Below are 18,474 nucleotides of genomic sequence, written 5' to 3'. Positions count from 1 at the left end.
GGTGGGTTGGCTAATTAACCTTTCCTTCTTCTCTCTTCTGGCAATAATCCATTTTGTAAGTTTCACAATAATGTTTGCCTCAGACAGTCAGTGTCTGTCCATTCGATAAACCTTAATTCTGAACTTATCCCAGTGCATTCCATGAGAATTTCCACCCTGCATTAACATTTGATTATGTATCCAGATAACATATTTATCTATAAGTGGGGCCTCTGAGACTCTTCTGTCGATTGTCTTTCAGGGTGTCCCCTTTGTGGAGGGCAATGGGATGAGCAGTCTGTACAAACTTCAGGTAAAGACTTTTTAAATGACATTTATCTCAGTTACATCATCATTTACTATGTGTATGTTTTTATTGCATGTAGACATTATCTTTAATCATGTCCTCAGAAAAGAATCTGTGCCCGTGGTTCAACTTTGTACGACCTACATTGTTAGAAACACACAGTCATCAAATTAAAAAATGAAATGTCTTTACAGGGTGGTGGAGCTATTTTAGGACCTCCTGGAGCTCCTGGTGCTCCGGTAAGCATAATCACTTCTATGCCTGAAGCGAATCCTTTACTGTGCATTATGGAGAAACAACAACCACACGTGCTTGTTGATACTGTTCACGCTGTGCAGCCTGGAGAGACCCGAATAGCAAATATTCTGACCAGCCCTGCAGTGCTATCCTGGCTTCCTATATCACAGTCAGTCATGTTCATTGACAGCTTTTGGTTGCTGAACGCTGGGAGGCTCCCTGATGCTCAAATAGGCGTCTCTGACGTGCCCCAGGGCACCTTACAGCACCGATATGCAGAATGGACTAAGCACTTCTGCCGTTCTGCACAGTGCCGAGCTGGAGTAGCCTGGTTTGCTTATCACCACCCCCTGCACCCTCTTATCAGACAGTTTATCATATTGTTCAGGACCGAGATACATTCATGTACAGACCCTACCGGGACCCATCCATTGCAACAAACACTTAAGGTGGTGACAAAAAATAGTCAGTCAAGTCAGTCAATAGACAGTCCAATATCCCAAGTGCACAATGCACAGGGACCACAGCTGAATCTTCAGAATGCATCTTGCTGTACTGCATCCATCACAGCCAAACAGCTCCTCTGGAGCAATCAATAAGAGAGCATCTTAATCAGCATTAAGAGGGACAGTGGGGGCTGATCATCAATAATTCTTTGTTTTTAAATGCTGCAGCACTTTCCTAAAAATCCAAGCATCCATGGCAAGTGTTTGTGTGATAAACAGACTGGATTCTGTCAAATAAACCCCTAAATTTAGATTTTGCTTGGCAGCAGAGGAATTTGCATATGGTACAGTGCAAACATGATTCATAGACAGCAATAAGGATAATAAAGAAACAATCACAAATGCTATAAATTTAATGACAATAACATAGCCACATGCCATTTTGGAGCATATTTATGAGTTTTATATTGCCACTTGTCACATTTACAGGACTAATCTGTCTTTTTCTTCTTTCAAGGGTCCTAAAGGAGATGACGGACCTGCAGTAAGTTAAACCTTTTGATTCTGGGATATAGATGATTTCTCGTTGTCTGTGCTTTCCTCGCATCTTTCTTAGACGACTACAACCAGAGTCTGTACACTCTCAAGTCTGAGGAGTTAACCACTCTCAGCAGAAGCACAACAAATGACAAATAAAATGATCCCGTCTCCTGGCAGTATGATATTGTTGTGCGATATTGTCTTGCCAGCGGGAACCTCTGAACCCTCTCTGCACTTTAAACGCCCTGCCTCATGCTGAAGCCTGAAAACAATATACAGAGATGGAAACAATTTGACGCTTCCGGTATCAACTTGAATTCTTTATTCTCGTGGGACCAATTGCATTTTTTATTGTTTTGTTACAGAGTGATTTTTCACCAGGATGTTAATTTGACATTTTAATAAATTGTGCGAGCAGCTCTACTGCTGTAGTGGAATTGCCCCAATCCGTCTCACAGCTGATCCTCAGGCTGGCCCGCTCTCCCCTTAGCCACACTCGCTTATTCATGACAATCTACATGTGTGACAATTACCTGCACAATCCGTCTATGTCAGCACCGGTTGCCCCTCTGTACTGTGTAATGGCGTTTCTTCATGGCAGCTTGAGCAAGATGAGGGAGATAGCGGCCATCACTTGTTCAAGCACTGGGAATAGGTCTCTATTTTTAGTCCTGAAAGCACGTCTAATTGTGATAGTCAAATAGAGATCTTTCTCTTTTCCGTTTCCATGCTGCAAGATGTGACAGTATATGCCATAGAAAATATAATATAATACACTGAGGTTGATGTATTGTTCTCCTGGGATTACATTCATATTGACATACAAGGGGGTTGTATTAATATCCCATGAAGGGTATCAAGAGGAGAGATGGGAAACTTGTAAAATCCTGCCGGGTTGAATTTACTTCCCTACATGTTCTGCAATACCTTATCACCAAACTAGGAGTCTTATGGAGGAATATGAGATTGTATGAGACAATGGAAATGAGATGTCTCTCAGCCTGTGACAGTGTCTTGACACAGGAAGCGATGTCTTTCTTTTCCAGGGGGACCCAGGGGCCATGGGTTTACCAGGTCTCGAAGGACTCCCTGGTGCCAAGGTAAGATAGAGTATCAGCCCCAATAAAATGTCTCATCTGCCGCGACATAACCAGATTACAAAGTGAGAACAATGTTCTTTCGCTGCACTTCATTCTATTACAGTAAATTAGAAATATTTCATTTCAAAACCAGATCAAAACCAGGCTTCGGTGAAAAGTGAAACCCACCCTTAAAATGCTTGCGAGTGTGAAAGTGAACCACGTTGTTATTCTTGAAGTTATGATTCATGAGTGGTCCATAATGGTCTGCTTTTTGTTTTAGAAGTAGACTTTCAGGTTGGAAGTGGAGTTCAAAGTGCATGGCTTTTTTGTGCAACCATTGTGTTTCTATTTCTGATGGTGTTATCATTTATGTGTGTTTATTCCACATGTTTTTTTGTTATATGCCATCTGACATAGTGTGTTCCTCCATAGGGTGATACTGGTTTCACTGGTCCATCTGGAATACAGGGTCCTCAAGTAAGTTTTTGAATCTTCCTGCTATAACTTTTGCCAACTTGAGTTGCCCTGTTGTTCAGGTCAGTGCCTGGCAATCACGTGATGTTTTGTAAAGTACACAAACTTCTTATTATAATACACTGTTTGGAACACACATTGGGAATGTGGTTTTAAGTCAGAGGTCTGTGCAGTGGATGTTGTGCATCTATAGAATGATGTATGTTTTCTATAAAATAAATGGGAGACTGCAGAGTTGTGTCGATATGGCATCATTGAGAACCTGTCAAACATGAGCTGTTCTCTCCCCATATATGTGACTGACAGGGGAAGCCTGGTGCTCGTGGAGAGCCAGGGATCCCAGGAGAGTCGGTGAGCCATAGACTATAACTCTCTTTGAGCTGTCAATCCATGTGTCATTCCTTTGTCACCGGCGACTGACACATGGGCTGTCTCTGTTCTCTGACAGGGGGAAAGGGGGCCGCTTGGAGAGACAGGATTCCCAGGGCCCGAGGGACCCCAGGGTGTTGCTGTAAGGACGACGCTTAAATGAAACTAGATGCTGATTTCATTGAAGTTATCTTCCAACAAAGTCCTGAAAACAAACATTGAAAAACAACTTGCTCCAGCTGGTTTTACATTGTTGTTTTAGCCTCATTAGAAAAACATATTTCAAGGACAATATGGATAAAATATGTCCGCTATCCACCACTGGATGATTACATTGCTGTATGTAACCATCAGAGGTGGTTTCTATAATTTTCCCTGTAAGTGCACAATTGAACAATGTTCACACAGCAATCAGGATCATTGTTCCTTGGTTGAGATATTTCATTAACACTAGAGATTACTAAGAGTGTAACAGTGCCGATCCAATCGAAGGTGGGAGCTGATACCAAATGTCTTTGTTTGTGTTGCGCTCCTCGAGCAGGGCAGATCTGGAAAAGACGGAACGTCGGGATACAAGGTGAGTCTTCCCACATTGCAAATCCCCTTATAGAAAGTGCTTTACATCAGCTGAGCTACAGAAAGATGGCACAGCAGATTTTTATCCTCCTTCGCCCCCAAGCTACATTATCCTATGAATGCGTTAAATATATTTGCATATTTCAGCATTTTAACGATAAGAGCTAAATGGAATCCTGCAGATTTAAGGCTTTGTTGACTTTTAGTCATTTTATCCCAATTATACAGATAATACTCTCAGGCAATGATAAAATGTTTGTAATAGAGGGCAGTAGACGCGTAGATAAAAACACATTTCTCTGCCTGACTAAAGCTGAAAAAATACTGCAGCAAAGTCCGTTTTTAGGTGACTACATCAAATATATTATGCACTATTAATACATAATCACACAAAATGGGCTCACAGAAATGTTGAATGCATCTGCTGAGCATAGCCACAATATTCAATCTACTGTTCAAACTAAATAGCAACACTGAGCAATACTGTTTTGTTGTTTGATTTGGCTCTTTGAAGACTTAATGACAACCCCAGTGGTTTATTGTTTTCTTCCTCTTATTAGTTAATATTCCTCCATCAAAATCTCACCATTGCACAAAGCCATTATAGATCTGCCCTTGCTGTGTTTCCACATGTCGTTGCACCCTGCAGGCTGACTGTTTGGTGGGGCAACAGTGCCATCTAGCAGGCGGATGTGCAACTCAGCCTGGTGTCTTGGCGCACTGCTTTGAGGTTTAATGTAATGCTCAGGGAAGCACATTTCAGTGGGCACGATGATAGATTTAAGCCTCCCATCAGGCATCGGGGAATACAGAGTACCACAGATTAAAGCAGGCAGAGGAGAACAGCATCACAAAGAAATGCTCGCTTTAAAAACCGCATCATGCCAGATTGTCTTTTGCATGGCCCCTGTAATCCTGCAGGAAATTGATACAAAGATGCTCCCAGAGGTAGAGTTGTGAGTGTGGCAAAGGAAAGCAATGAGCGGTGACAGGCAGAGATTGGATGACACAAGATGTTGTGACATAAAGCCAGAGACAGGTATTTTTCTCTTCTTGCTCCTCTATACAGTAGAGACAGCTGGTACGAAAGCAAGCAGTTCTCAAGCACAAAAAATAAAACAGGAATGATGCAGAGGAGGCGTGACATTGCAGAAGGTGAAACACTATACAGGCAGATATTATACAAGCAATACACGCGCTGAGTGAGAAGTAATCAATGAAAAGTATACATTTTCACAAACGGAGGTGATTCAGGAAAAGCTTGTGCACAGCTTTGAGGCAACACAATAGAAGATTTTTGCGAATGTGAGTGCCAAATTTGTAAACATGAACAATATGTCAATATGGCTGAGTAAAATTACAGAGATCCCTGCAGCATATACGGAGAATTGAATAATGGAAGATGCTGGGTCATTGTGTTAGCTTCTGCATGTTACTGAATATCAATACTTTGTGGGTAGTGGATGGAAAAAAGTGGATGAAAAGTTCCCAGGTCAGCATAGTTCCTGTTTCCAATTATTGCTTTGCCTTTTATGACAATGAAACGTTCTCATGTATCTCTCCACTTGTTCCTAAGGGATCATCAGGTAGACCGGGGGACAGGGGATCTAAAGGAGAACGTGTAAGTAACCAAGTCCATTCTTATTTTCTGAAAAGGAAAACTCTTTTATGAGGCGCAAAGGTTCTGATAAATAGTAATGAACATTGTTACTCCTGCGCGAAACATGACTAATCCCCACACAAGCACATAAGCAATAGATAAAGGCATTTACAATTCAATGCAATTTCCCATTGCTTTTGAAAGGCGCAATTAAAGGGCTTTGTCACACTTTAACTTAATTTATTGCAAATGCTGCTAATAGGATAGAAACTGAGGCGCTTGCTTTTGCAGTTGGCAGCAGCAGCACAGATCAGGTAACCGACAGGACATAATAAGAGAAGTGGGTGAACGTATAGCCAGGTCCTTAAGCTGTTATGGCCAGTGCATGGTAAGGGGAAAATATATGTAAAGCTTTGATGTGGCTGGACTTCATTATTGCAGGGCGATCCAGGGATTCCTGGAGAAAGAGGTGTTCAGGGTGAGAGGGGACGCATAGGGGATTCTGGGCCAATTGGGCCAATCGGACCTCAAGGCCATAGAGGAGATCCTGGCCCTCCTGGAGCCTTGGCAGCATCAAACCCACTGGTAAGCTTTAAATCTACAAATATCCCCCTAGATCCTCTTGGATGATTAAAACACACGGTTCTCATTCCCTTGAAGGAAAATGTTGCAGCCACAGACTTCAGCATGAAACATCAAATAAGGCTTTGTGAGAGAGAGGCTGCCGCTTCCTCTTCGCTCAGTGCTTCCCACTCCTGATCACTTAGGCGCAACACGAGGTCAGAGAGTGAAGCCGAGGGAGAGAGACGCAGACATAGGAAGACAGAAAGATGTGGGAGTGCTGAGAGCTCGGCAAAGCGATGAAAACACCTCCATGTGTCAGAAGCATCTTACACGTTACACACATTTGCAAAAGTTATGTAACAGTCTTGGCAAAGATTAAAACACATATTTCAATGCAAGGTGTAAAGGTCCAAGGCAGCTGTTTGTATGCTTTTGTTACTGGTGTAGGAGCCTACAAGGAGACCAGTAATGATGTTAAAACCATGACAGACTTCTTTGATGGAGTGGTAACATTAAAGACTACAGATTTATAGATATCGTGTGAATATATACATAGATGCAGATATACAGTAGATACTGTGTTTATCTGGGACATGGTGAAAATGAACAAAAGAGCAAGAAATCTCTTAAAGCATGTTCCACTGTATCCATTTTATTTGTAAGCACCAATGCTGTGAATAAGAGTGGGAAAACAGCTGTGAAATAATCATTGCTCCTTGCTGTTTTCAACAAAGATCTATTAAACTAAATGCATAAATGACCTTGTAATGAAATTGTACATGATAGTTAGTTCATTCTTCTGTCATGATAACTCTTTTTCTTCTATTGCCGCCTCACTACAAGTAAAAACACACTGAGAAATTTGTGTTTTTCTGCCCCTCCCACATAGGTTGATCTAGCTTTCATGGAGGAAATGAAAAGTTTTATCCGAAATGAAGTATTGAGAGTCTTTGAAGGTACTAGATCCTTCCTCCAAAATAGTTTCATTCTCCATTTTCTTGTCTCACACTAAAACAGAAACACTCTAAATATGGTTCTGTTCTCTTTCATCGTAGAGAGGCTTCCAAGCTCTGCCGTGTTGCAGAAGACACCAGCAGGCATTCTAGCATCACAAATCCAGCAAGGGCACCCCGGAGCTCCTGGCAAGGATGGTTTACCTGGCCCACCAGGAGTGCCTGGGCCCCCCGGTCCTCAAGGTAGGAGCTGCAAGCTGCCAGGCTGAGCTGTGGGAACACCCCACACTCGGATGAATAAGCACTACTGTTAAAAGATGATAAAGAATAACACTCTTAACCTTTTATTGCTCAAGCTTAACCTTTCTGTGTCTCTTCCGTAAAGTAGCGGCAAAGTTCAGTTCTGCAGCACACACTCAGTATATTGTGCTGCTTTTGAAAGAGTGAGCCTCTTGTGTACTATTGTTTACTAAAGCCTCCAGTTTGACATGGAAAGAGATGAACTCTGTGCAGAATTAACTGTAATAGCCTGCAGTAAAAAGCTGTTTTGCTGAATATAAAGACTTGGAACTGCACACGAGAGGTTCGATATGATGAGGAATTGGTACTGGGTTGGGGTCGGGGGGTCACCAATGTGGACTGACGCTTGTTTTTTGCAGGATTCATGGGTATTTCTCTTTTACTAGAGCCATATATCAATGCAGACTGAGGGGCGGGAAGCAGAGGAAGGGCCAGGAGTGTGGTGCACAGCTGCTCTCTGGGAAATATGAAGACAAACGAAGAATTGGCTGTGAATAAGAGAAAGCGTTATGAGTGTGGACAGGGAAGAGTCCTGGTTTTTGATGCCTCACTCCATGAAAAAGCTCTTAAATGCAAAAGAAGCATAGTCAGGCAGGAGGTCGGACACGCTGCACCGACCTCCTGACTGCTCGTGCGGCTAAGGGTTCGCAGGCTTCTTTACCTCAGACGTATTCAGAACTGCGTTGCGTCTGCAGCACAACTTTGGTGTCTTAACTTTCTGAAGAGAAGGAGTTTGTTGTGTGTTGGTCGAGATCTAAGTAGCACTGCATCGGCCCTTCTCTTTGAGCTTTGTATCTACCTCACATTGTTAAAGACCATTTACATTTGAACCCACTGCTATAATATCAAATGCTGCTTTCAATTATTAGTAATATAGGAAAGAAGGCGACTGTTGGATCTGTGCTATGGTAATGCATATTTGCATTGTTTTATTTTTTATGCTTCCAAAGAGTGTTTTATAGGTGATTCTTAATGCAGCTTTGCAATAAATAATCACTGAAAATAAAGAGGAAATGTATTTTCCCTGGATAAATCAAAAATTCAACAACTTCTTAATTCTTTCTTTGTTGAGCCGTGCCTCCACTCAGCTGGGGGAAGAGTTTGGGGTAATATTTCCTCATTATTTCTCGTCATCCTCCGCTGCAGACTGTGCTCCCCTGGAATATCCAATTTGACTTCTTCTCCAATGTGCCAAAATGAATTGTTTATGGGGAAAAATAGCCGCTTTTGATTAATTCAGCCTTTTTTCCTTCTGTTGTGATCTCACATGGGCAAAAGTCTCAAGCTGTAAGAGAAAACCCTCGAGTATGTTCGAGAGCATTTTATTTCTTTCTACTTCTTTTGTCATAATTGAGTGTTCCTCTATCATTCTAACTCTCTTCTTTTACATTTAACACCACAATGAAACTCCTTCCAATGTTTGTCTTTCAATGCATATTTCATTAATTCTACATTTTATTTGTGTTGTAACATGTTATTTTTCAACTTTGTATTCAAGTTTATTCTGTGTTATTATTAATACTGACTGAACCTTTTGTCTTTGGCATCAGGCCGTATGAAACTGTATATTTAAGAGCTGATCTGCTTTACGCTGTACAATATGGTAATATTGTGCCACAGTAATTGGTCTTTGATGGAGCAGCTGCTCAAAGAAAGGTGTTCCTCTTCTTTGTATGGCGCACCATGAATAAATAGATGACGGTAATTCTGTTTATAATGGTGTACAACAGGTGCAGCTTTCAATCTGTCAAGCAAGCATGAAGAATAATGTGCGGCAACATTATCTTTTATTAACAGATTTTGTCAATTAGTGCCCCCGGAAACGTTTGAAACATGTGTAAAACAGACACGCTATGGCGTTTTCAATTTATCAGTGAATGCACCGGTTCAACTTGCCACCCAAAGCTTATTGCCCTGTATGCTTTTCAGTATTTTTCTGCTAAAGGTACGGTGCTCTTTTCTCTTTTTCTCCATGGTATGTCTCCTCCTTGAATGAATGCCTCAGGCACCGTGAGTGTTGAAAGAAGTCTCATTATTGCGGCAGTGTGAAGATAGCCTCTCTCTCTCTTTGAGACTCACTTTTGGAGAATTCATCAACCTTTTTTCTGAGATTTTCTCTGACTTGTAAGCATTGAAGCGTTTCCCCTTTGGGCCAGGCGGTGCAATGCTTGATACTTCTGTCAATGGTGCTGATGTACTTCATACGACCACTGGTCCTCAGACTCCATTACTTTCAGGGCCTCATGGGGATATATTTTCACAGCCCCTCACATTCTGACTTGGTATGCTGTTTTTTCTGAACTCTACATGTATCACCTTTATGTGAAGGAAGTTTGCATGGAGTGATTGACCAACATACAGTACTCACTGGCCTGGGTTGAAGGCTTGTGCAACTGCTTTGATTTTGTGTTCATTGGCCTCTTGTTCACATGATAAGCATGTGTTTGCTTCAATACTTCATCTATAGAGCTGCTTGGTCATTTGAACAGGCTGTTTTGTATCGGTTCCATTTGTTTACTTTTCTTTAAAAGGAATCAACCTTTGATGAGGATCTCTAATTGAAAGAAAAAACATCTCCCAGACCTTATTTCCGACTGACAGCCTATTTGAGATCACACTGTCTCTCACTTTATACACTAATGCACAGACAGCTTGTTCAGTTTCTATTTGGACAGACTGTCAAACATGCCTTCATTTGAAAGTGGGAAATCACAGTAGTTGTCTGTGTCAGCTACCAAAGCTGCTACTACAAACAAAGTGTGGATGCTTGATACTGTCGGGACAGATAAAAAAGGTTGTGTTCTCTGAAACATTTACACTCAACTCATCTTGGCAGTGGTGTGATTGTAACATGAGATGGCATTTGTACTAATCCTACTCACTCTAGTATCAACTCCTTTAATATAACAGCCACTTTGTTGCCATATGTTTCTCAGTCCAATTAGAGTTTTGTGTCTGTCCTCAGGGTACAGAGGTCAGAAAGGAGAACGAGGTCAACTTGGTCTGGGGTTACCAGGAGATCCAGGACCCATGGGGCCACCAGGTAGGATCTGTGCTAGCAATCCATTCTAATTCGATTTTTAGTGTATGTGTAAGTATATGGTTTTAAGAATGCGATGTATGTTTTTGAATGCAGTGCAAGAAAGGAAGGTAGCTGGAATGATACTGCAGCAATATTACCGCAATCATTTGTTCTGGTTAGGCATTAATAAGTTTGTGGTATGGTACAATAATATGTTTAATTCTATTTGAATTTACATTTGAGACATTTTTCTGTTGTTTTTATACAAGAAATCATTGGAATCTGAATTTTGAATCTTTAATTAAAGCAGCGTTCACAATGTTATGTGTCTACACGGACTTCCTTTGAGTCATTTTGCACCACGGGGTTTCAGTGTGCAGAATGCTTTTCTTCTCATTTTGGCTTCAGAATAAAGATACCGTATCAAATCAGAGAATATTATGTGCAAAAGTTTATCATAGTGTCAGAACAGTAGATGTTCATCGTTGAAGTTAAAGTTTTGGTACGTTCTCAACTACAATGGCCTCTATCAAATAATGTAATCAAACGAGAAATACTACATGAAAAAGACTACGCATTCGCTCATAAGTGCTTCAAATGACAGCAAGACTTCCCTGTTATAGACTGTATTATACGGCTTGTGTTTTTATGGAAGACAAACAAAATATTAGATTATGTTCCAGGAAGTTTATTCATTGAAAAGAATCCTACAGTAATGCACAGCACTGAAAACTCAACTGTGTTTTACAGTGTAACAAAAACAACAATAAAAGCAAAAGCAGGTACTGTAACAACATTTCTATCTGAAGTAAAACAAAAACAACTGCATTTCAGTGCATTAGAAGTATCTTGCCTCTCTGATGCATTATGCCACAAAATTCCATCACATCTGATGTCGTCGCTGACAAGGCAGCGCTGATAAAAACCATTCAGGGCCTTACACGATGTCATTACACACTCAGAAGTATAGTAGAGACAATAATTACAGCAAAGATAATTTGCACCCACACTTAAGTACTTATGAACTGTAATGTAACACAGTCAGCGAGATCATCAATATTGCAATTACTGTAATTTTCATGTATTGACTAACCAATCTCTCCTGTAAACTCGTATTATGGATGCCACACTTGACCTTTACATGTTTGGCTGAACAACCCTTCCAGCTTGAGCTACTGTTAGACCTTTGTTTACAACACTGTCCATCACACTGCCTCTAATTTAAGTTGACACACCTGCTCTTCCCCCTCCTTGACAACGACCGCAACCCTGTCCACAATCCCTGTCCTCGGTTACCAACGGCAACCTCACCTGCCTGCTCCATGTTCTCACAATCTGTAGTGGTGGAGATATTTTCAATTGCGTTGCGGTGCTACTTACCTGGCCAAGGTGGTTGGAAGTAGTGAGACTTTATTACAAACTCCTGTGTAATTAGGTGGCTATATTCTGAGAATGGAGCAAATTATGAAGTGTGCAATATCCGTCGAGGCAATTATTAAAACTGTAATACTGCCATGTGAGATTTCAATAGCCACCTCACACATCCCAATGTAACCTAAGATCTCTGAATGCAGTGAGGTGTAACTGTCCAGCCACAGACATGCTAATTAAACCCTGTTTGTCAAAGACTGACCAGGCACTACCGTGACAGGAGAGCCCCCACCTCCTGTTCATCTGCCACTACGAATCAGGTGCATCGGTCTGAAGCATGTTTCCTTACTTGTCCGCTGAAAGGAAGGGAAGACTGCAGTATGTAGTGTGCATAATGCCACGATATCAGGGGACTGGGGTTAGCTCCAGCTTCAAACCGTGAGTCATCTCGGTCTTTCTTTGGTATGTCAGCCTGTTGGAGTCTAAGTTCATGGACCACATGATGTTTTCTAAAACGCTGGCTCTGCTGTTATATAAAACGGGACAAACTAGATGAAAAATGCTGCAATGAAGGAGCATTGATGTCTGTGTAGGAAACAGTGAAACCCAGCTTGGTGTTACAGTGAGCAAAAAATTCCACTGGACACGGCCCAAGATGTCAGCGTGTCTGCTAGCCCCTTGCTCCTTTGAACCAAAAAAACAGCCTCTGCTACCCAGTTGGAGAGATGAGAAATTGGCTTACCCCTCTGAATTCCATCCTATGACAACAAGAGGTGATTAGTGAGCCTGGAGTCACTCGTTCTGTCTGTATGTATGTGCATAATGCATGTGCTGGGGAAAAGAAACTCGGCTGTTGTTTCCTCCACAGAGGACAAACCTTGGCTGTTGAAAGCAATCATCTCTAGTGGGTCACAGTGATAGAAAGCACATTGGGCACAAACACGGGGACAAACCGAACGTGATGGCTTGTTCCCCGTGTGCTCAGATGTACAGGCCCCTGCCCGATGAGCAGTCTCAACACTCGGGACGGCAGCACGATTATTCCTGCCAGCCGATGGTTCCCCAGTCATCTCTTGGCTGTCGCAATGAGAGACAGCTTGTGCACCTCAACGTCCACATATGTCCAGTAGGTTCCCCCTTGACTGAAGGTCCACATACTCGTTTGTGGCACTTGGGACATATGGGTCACATACAGGAGATTGACACAACTCGACACGATGTGGAGGGAGGTTGAAAGCCCTTCTGGAAGATTGAGCCCATAGTGTTGTTTGTTCTCCTGAGGACGTTACTACAGTAGAGAAAGGGCAGGAAATGTCACAGTGTATAAAAAGCCACCAGTTTGAGGCAATTATAGGAATGTTGGAATGACAGCTCCACGGTTGCCTATAGGTTGTCCATGCCATCAGCTCTGGAGATGTAACCCCATTCTGCTAGGTTGGGGTTTGTCATTATCATCTTCCAGCAGGTGTGAGCAGCTATGGCATTTTCGGCCAGGCCATTATGCATTGGTGAGCTCCGGGGGTTAGTTGAGTTGAACTGACTGGACTCTATCTAAACTTTCTGTCATATACTATAAACTTTATTACTATAAATGTAGAAATTCTTATTCATTGTTGCTTTGTATTTTGTATGAACGTAGTATTGATATCTTTATTAGCTCTGCCATGGAGGTTATGTTTTCCCCTGTCTGTCAAAAGGACTTGATTTCAGGTAGATAACTGGGCCTTTGGCCAAGGAGTACTTGTTTAGATGTTAAGGCAGATCCAGAGTGAAATCCAGATAAAGCAATTTCCGGCTTATTTTAACATTGCAAGAAGTTTTTCTATATTTCTCCAACACTAAGATACCAATCAGTCATGTGTGGACTATTAACAGTTACAATTAAGTCCAAATCCAGCTATTGATCCAGATCTGGTAGATTAAGCTATATGTTTTGACAGGGGTCCACATATATGACATCAACTTTCATTAACCAATGACGCTAGAAACTAAGAAGATGATATATACTTTTTTTTATATACCGGTACATATGATTTCAAGGTAGTGACAGTTTTCTTTATACTAAGCATTTATACAAACATTTTATGCATGGAGTCAGAGTGCCCTCTAGTTGATAATATACCACTATACTATATACAGTATACTGTATATATTAGGAGACAGAAACACTGCAAAGGGGCGTGTGTGTGTAACTGCAGAATGACTGATCGAGGAAACGTGTGCATATGTTTAACAGAAATCGTGTGTTGTGTCTAATCCTTTGTCAAGGCCCACCTGGGATCCCTTCTCAGGGCCGTCCAGGCTACCCGGGCCCTCAAGGACATCCTGGGAGATGCGACCCCAGTGACTGTGATCCCCCCTCCTTATGAACCCAGCTGAATGTTGCGGCTTGTTTAAAGCCGTCCAGCTCTTTGCTCAGTCGTGGAAAGGACATCCACATCTTCCTCAGCTATGAGACTCACACGTGACCTCTTGTGTTCACTTTATAATAACATTTGGATGCAGTTTGGGCTTTTTTTCTGGAATTTCAACTGGGTTTGTTTGGGATGCATTGTAAGAACTTTAAGTAATTTTTGCAATGCTTTACTTTGAAATGATTTCTTGTTTTCACATCCCCTACTGTGATCTAATGCATTCCATATCAATTCTCATTATGTCTTTCAAGACCATGAAATGAGTTTGTTTCATCATGTTCAATCCTGTCTGAGAACATTATCTTAATTATGTGTTTGCCTTCCTAATGGGCATGGCTATGCACTCTTCTGTTGTTTTTCAGATAAGCCATTGTGTCAGCAGAAGGTACATTGTGTGTGTGTGTGTACGTACTTGTGTGTGTGTGTGTGAATGTGTATGAAAGATCAGGTTTGTTCCATGTGTTGGAATGAGAATATCACAGATTTTTTTTAAACAGCATATGCAACCAAAGTGCAAAGTCTGTACAAAATGCAAAGTAAAATTATTTAAAATTATTTAATTAATTAATAATTTAAACAGATACGTCTAGAATGTATTTAAATGATTCTGATAACTGTTAAATGTAGCATGAATATTGTGTTATATTATTTATCCTCACAGATGTTCAGAAATTAGTTTCTGGAAGTTGTCAGTCAGACAGATTCAAATTATGCATTATCATATTTATTTATTTTCAATAATTCCCAGTAATTAAGTCTTCCCCTTTGGCTTCATGAGCACTCAGTCATTAGGATAAATAAAAGCTTTTATTTTACATTTACTACAAACAAACAATATGGTTCCACATGCCGAGACAAGCTAAAAAATCATCCAGGGCAACTTGTTCCACATGAGAAGAATGTACTTTTTAATGTTGTTTGTTTAATGAGTGTGACATCGATCTCACATTCATATGCAATCACGTTGCTTTAATCTGTAAATATGACACGATGACTATGTTTGTTGTTTCCTTTCTTACTTGTTCTCGTCTAATGGGGCTTGCTATGGGACCTGACAATATAATTACACAAGCAAGTTGTCATCATAACGGTGTAAGGTTCTCACTTATGCTTTCAATCATACATCATGGTCAATGCTGAAGGTTATTCTCTCAGCAATGATGATGATTGGCATGATTACTCATCTTCAAGGAGCCATATTAGCATTTATTGTTTACATTGTGTTGGGTATGATGATTCCTCCTCTGGTTTATTTGTATATTTTTGATGGTCAGCCACTAAAAGGGAAGTACTACACTACAACTGCTTAACTTAATTATTTTTATTTTCATAAAAAATGATGTTCAGAAATGTCTTGTTGTTTGTCGTGCAGTACATTTTAGTTCATCTTCATCCTGCTGTAATACTGATACCTGGTTTTTCACTCATTGACCAGCACTGTTGTAGTCACTGTAAAGATGTTTTAGGTTACATCAAGTCTTCAGACTGGAGTTATCTTTCATATTTATTTGTCATGCTTGATATTTTTAAAGGGGGACTCAGACATCAAATTCAGTTTATTGGTCATGTAGAGTGCCTGTATGAAAGCATCTGTGAGGGTGCTGTGCAATTTCAGAGAAACTGACTTCAGGCCATCACAGGGGTTACTTTGTGGACGGCAAATAAGAGCCACTGTTTGAAGCTTGGATCGCTTTAAGATTCTAAGGCTGACTTTATGTTTTGCAGGTTTCTACACCAATTTAAAAGGCACTTTTGCACCAGAATTATAGAGCAATATCAAACAATTGAAACTACCCTACTACACGCTCCACGCTCCCATTTGCAACATGCTTTAAGAAACGTATGGTTATTGAAATCAATGAAAGTGGCGTCTACATTACTGCAGCCATTTCATTCCGACAACACAGCTCACCCTCTGGTGACAATTTTCATCCTCCAGGGCCTGAAGCTAAATTTTGTCCCCAACAACACAATGCTAGAGCTGATTATTCTGGCTCTACCCAAGTATGCTGCTTCATTCTCCCAGCCTATTACAGACATTGCTCTTTTTAGGCTATTTTGTACTGTGCACTCTACAGCAACAAAGGCTTTTATCCAGTTGTTTTCGCATGTGAGCAGTAAATTCAATATGTTATGTATGTAATCATCCTTTAATTGTATCATTTGCAGTATGTTAAAATTCATACAGGAGATGGAGATGTTTGGATATACTCATAACATAAAACCAAAGTTCACAGGGATTTCAAGTTATGTCCCAGCAGAAATACTTAAAGATATCATCTTGTTTAGTAATCAAACTTATCTGTTAACAGATTGTCCGGCCTGCAGTGAATATTTAACGTTTGGATGCTTAGTTTCTTCACTTGAGGGGTGAAGTTAGAAGTTGTAACTTTCAGAGAGCTCCTGTTACTTTAAACTGCCCCGATGTGGTTAATGTTTGAAAAAAGTAACGTGGATGTATCTGAATTTTTGTGATGTTTAAAACTCAGTTCTGTGTGTGTTTCATCCTTTATATATCTGTTTGACTCTTTTTGTTTCATGTCTCACATCGCTGAAAGTCATCATGCTTCTCTCACACATGTAAATTCTTTCTTTCTTTCTTTCTGATCATTTTTTATATATTTTTGCATGCAAGCTTGGTTTTATCTCAAATAATCTTGTCTGTTTGCGTGGGTCAAATTTTAAATGGGTATTAAAATCAAATGTGTGGCACTGATTTCATTTGTGAGTTGAAAGAGCCCCCTGCTGGACATAATGTTACTAGCTCATTGCTTGTAACATCACTGAAACCATCTTTCTTTAGGTCATAAGATGCATAAAATGTCCTGCTTACATTGTTTTCTACCCTTTCATCTCACTCATTTACATATTCTGCTTAATTGCCTCTCTTTTGAGACAATCGTACTGACCTTCACCGATTTAAATGAGACAACATCAGAAAAACTAATCTGATTTGAATTTATTTTCCCTCTGTTTATTGAGTTTACTTTTGGATTGATATTAATGTGCACTGGTTTGAGACTTCAATTAGACTAAGCAGTATAATAACTAGGGAGTGCCGATGTCACAGCCCACTTAACTAGCAATTTTATACCAGCCATTTTGCATTAATTTACTTTTAATGAAAGCAGAAAATGTCACATTAAAGTAAACTATGTTGAGCCTGAAATTATAGGATGGTGCAGTTTCTGTTAGGTTCCTATGCCCTTCTCAAGTACCTGTCAAAGAATACCTCTCAGGCTGACAGGATTCTTGTAAACCAAGCACATCAATTGCATAAATTCCCATATTTCATTACTTACTTTCATTATTTTTTACAGTCATTTATATTCATCCTGTTACACGTTGCATTCATCTTGTTAATAAACCTGTTGTGAGGAGGAATGTGCAGTCCATCATATTAAGGACGTCTGACTCACATCGCCTCCCCTTGGTGTTGGAAAGCATTTCACTGACTCTATTGCGTGTGTGAAAGTCTATATTTTGTTCAATATCTACCTCAGTCTTGGGTTAGAATATTTCTATCATGGCCTTCCACTGAAAATGCTAAATTGAAACCTCACCTACAGTACATGTAACATGAACATTATTGTAGTTCTGAATGTTGAACCAATACTTATTGGCTTATTGAATGGTTGAGGGGCAGTAAATGTTCCTCTAGAGTGCAGAAGGATCCAGTCTGAGGGGTGTTATGTGATTACCAGACATCAGAGGTTATATTATACTTTGCTTGCAGCATTCTTTTCTTTACACTGATTAATGGTACCTGCCTTATATGTGTGCAATAAATGTTATTCACTGCTTTATTTCTTCTATTTTGTTGCTTTTTCTGCTTCAACATGGTTTGAGTTACTATTATTTAGTGTCATGTTTCTGTGCATCACCATTGTGACTCTAATAATCGTTGTGCAGAAGAATTACAAGAGATAAAGTCTTGAATTAAGATTGTAAAACCAAGGTCACTTTGTCCAACCAGGACAGCTGAGACTTTGTATTTCTGTTGTCGTTTAAATTTAATAAAACCAATTTTAAAAATAAATCTCCCAAAACTTCATTTGGAATCAAAATGGATTTCTATCAACACTGAGGTTTTCTTTTTTTTTTAATTAACTATTTTTTAGAGGAATAATAGAGAAATCAAGCTGTGCATCTCCTTATATTTTTGCAAAAGATTACATCATCCCAGAATGATTTACTACAATACAGAATAAATTAAACAATAGATGTGTTGGTTCTTTTA

At 40.2% G+C, this 18,474-nt stretch overlaps 1 protein-coding gene across 1 annotated transcript in view; it reads left to right on the top strand.

Moving 5' to 3' along the window:
* The window catches only part of LOC143012686 (uncharacterized), an 85,742-nt gene extending 71,317 nt beyond the window's left edge, over positions 1–14,425 (top strand). Inside the window, exons 38-51 of the mRNA XM_076165956.1 lie at positions 242–292; positions 481–525; positions 1,487–1,513; positions 2,556–2,609; positions 3,024–3,068; positions 3,372–3,416; positions 3,514–3,576; positions 3,976–4,011; positions 5,587–5,631; positions 6,052–6,195; positions 7,064–7,130; positions 7,230–7,370; positions 10,393–10,470; positions 14,089–14,425. Coding sequence (XP_076022071.1) covers positions 242–292; positions 481–525; positions 1,487–1,513; positions 2,556–2,609; positions 3,024–3,068; positions 3,372–3,416; positions 3,514–3,576; positions 3,976–4,011; positions 5,587–5,631; positions 6,052–6,195; positions 7,064–7,130; positions 7,230–7,370; positions 10,393–10,470; positions 14,089–14,189 — 942 coding nt within the window. The 3' untranslated portion in view covers positions 14,190–14,425. The remainder of the gene's footprint in view (positions 1–241; positions 293–480; positions 526–1,486; positions 1,514–2,555; positions 2,610–3,023; positions 3,069–3,371; positions 3,417–3,513; positions 3,577–3,975; positions 4,012–5,586; positions 5,632–6,051; positions 6,196–7,063; positions 7,131–7,229; positions 7,371–10,392; positions 10,471–14,088) is intronic.
* Positions 14,426–18,474: the final 4,049 nt, after the last annotated feature.

This window comes from Genypterus blacodes, unplaced genomic scaffold (genome assembly GCF_046128005.1).
Source record: "Genypterus blacodes isolate CSIRO-AG114 ecotype Tasmania unplaced genomic scaffold, CSIRO-AGI_Gbla_v1 ptg000012l_1, whole genome shotgun sequence".
Lineage (NCBI taxonomy): Eukaryota > Metazoa > Chordata > Actinopteri > Ophidiiformes > Ophidiidae > Genypterus > Genypterus blacodes.
This window is presented reverse-complemented; position numbering and strand designations above follow the sequence as displayed.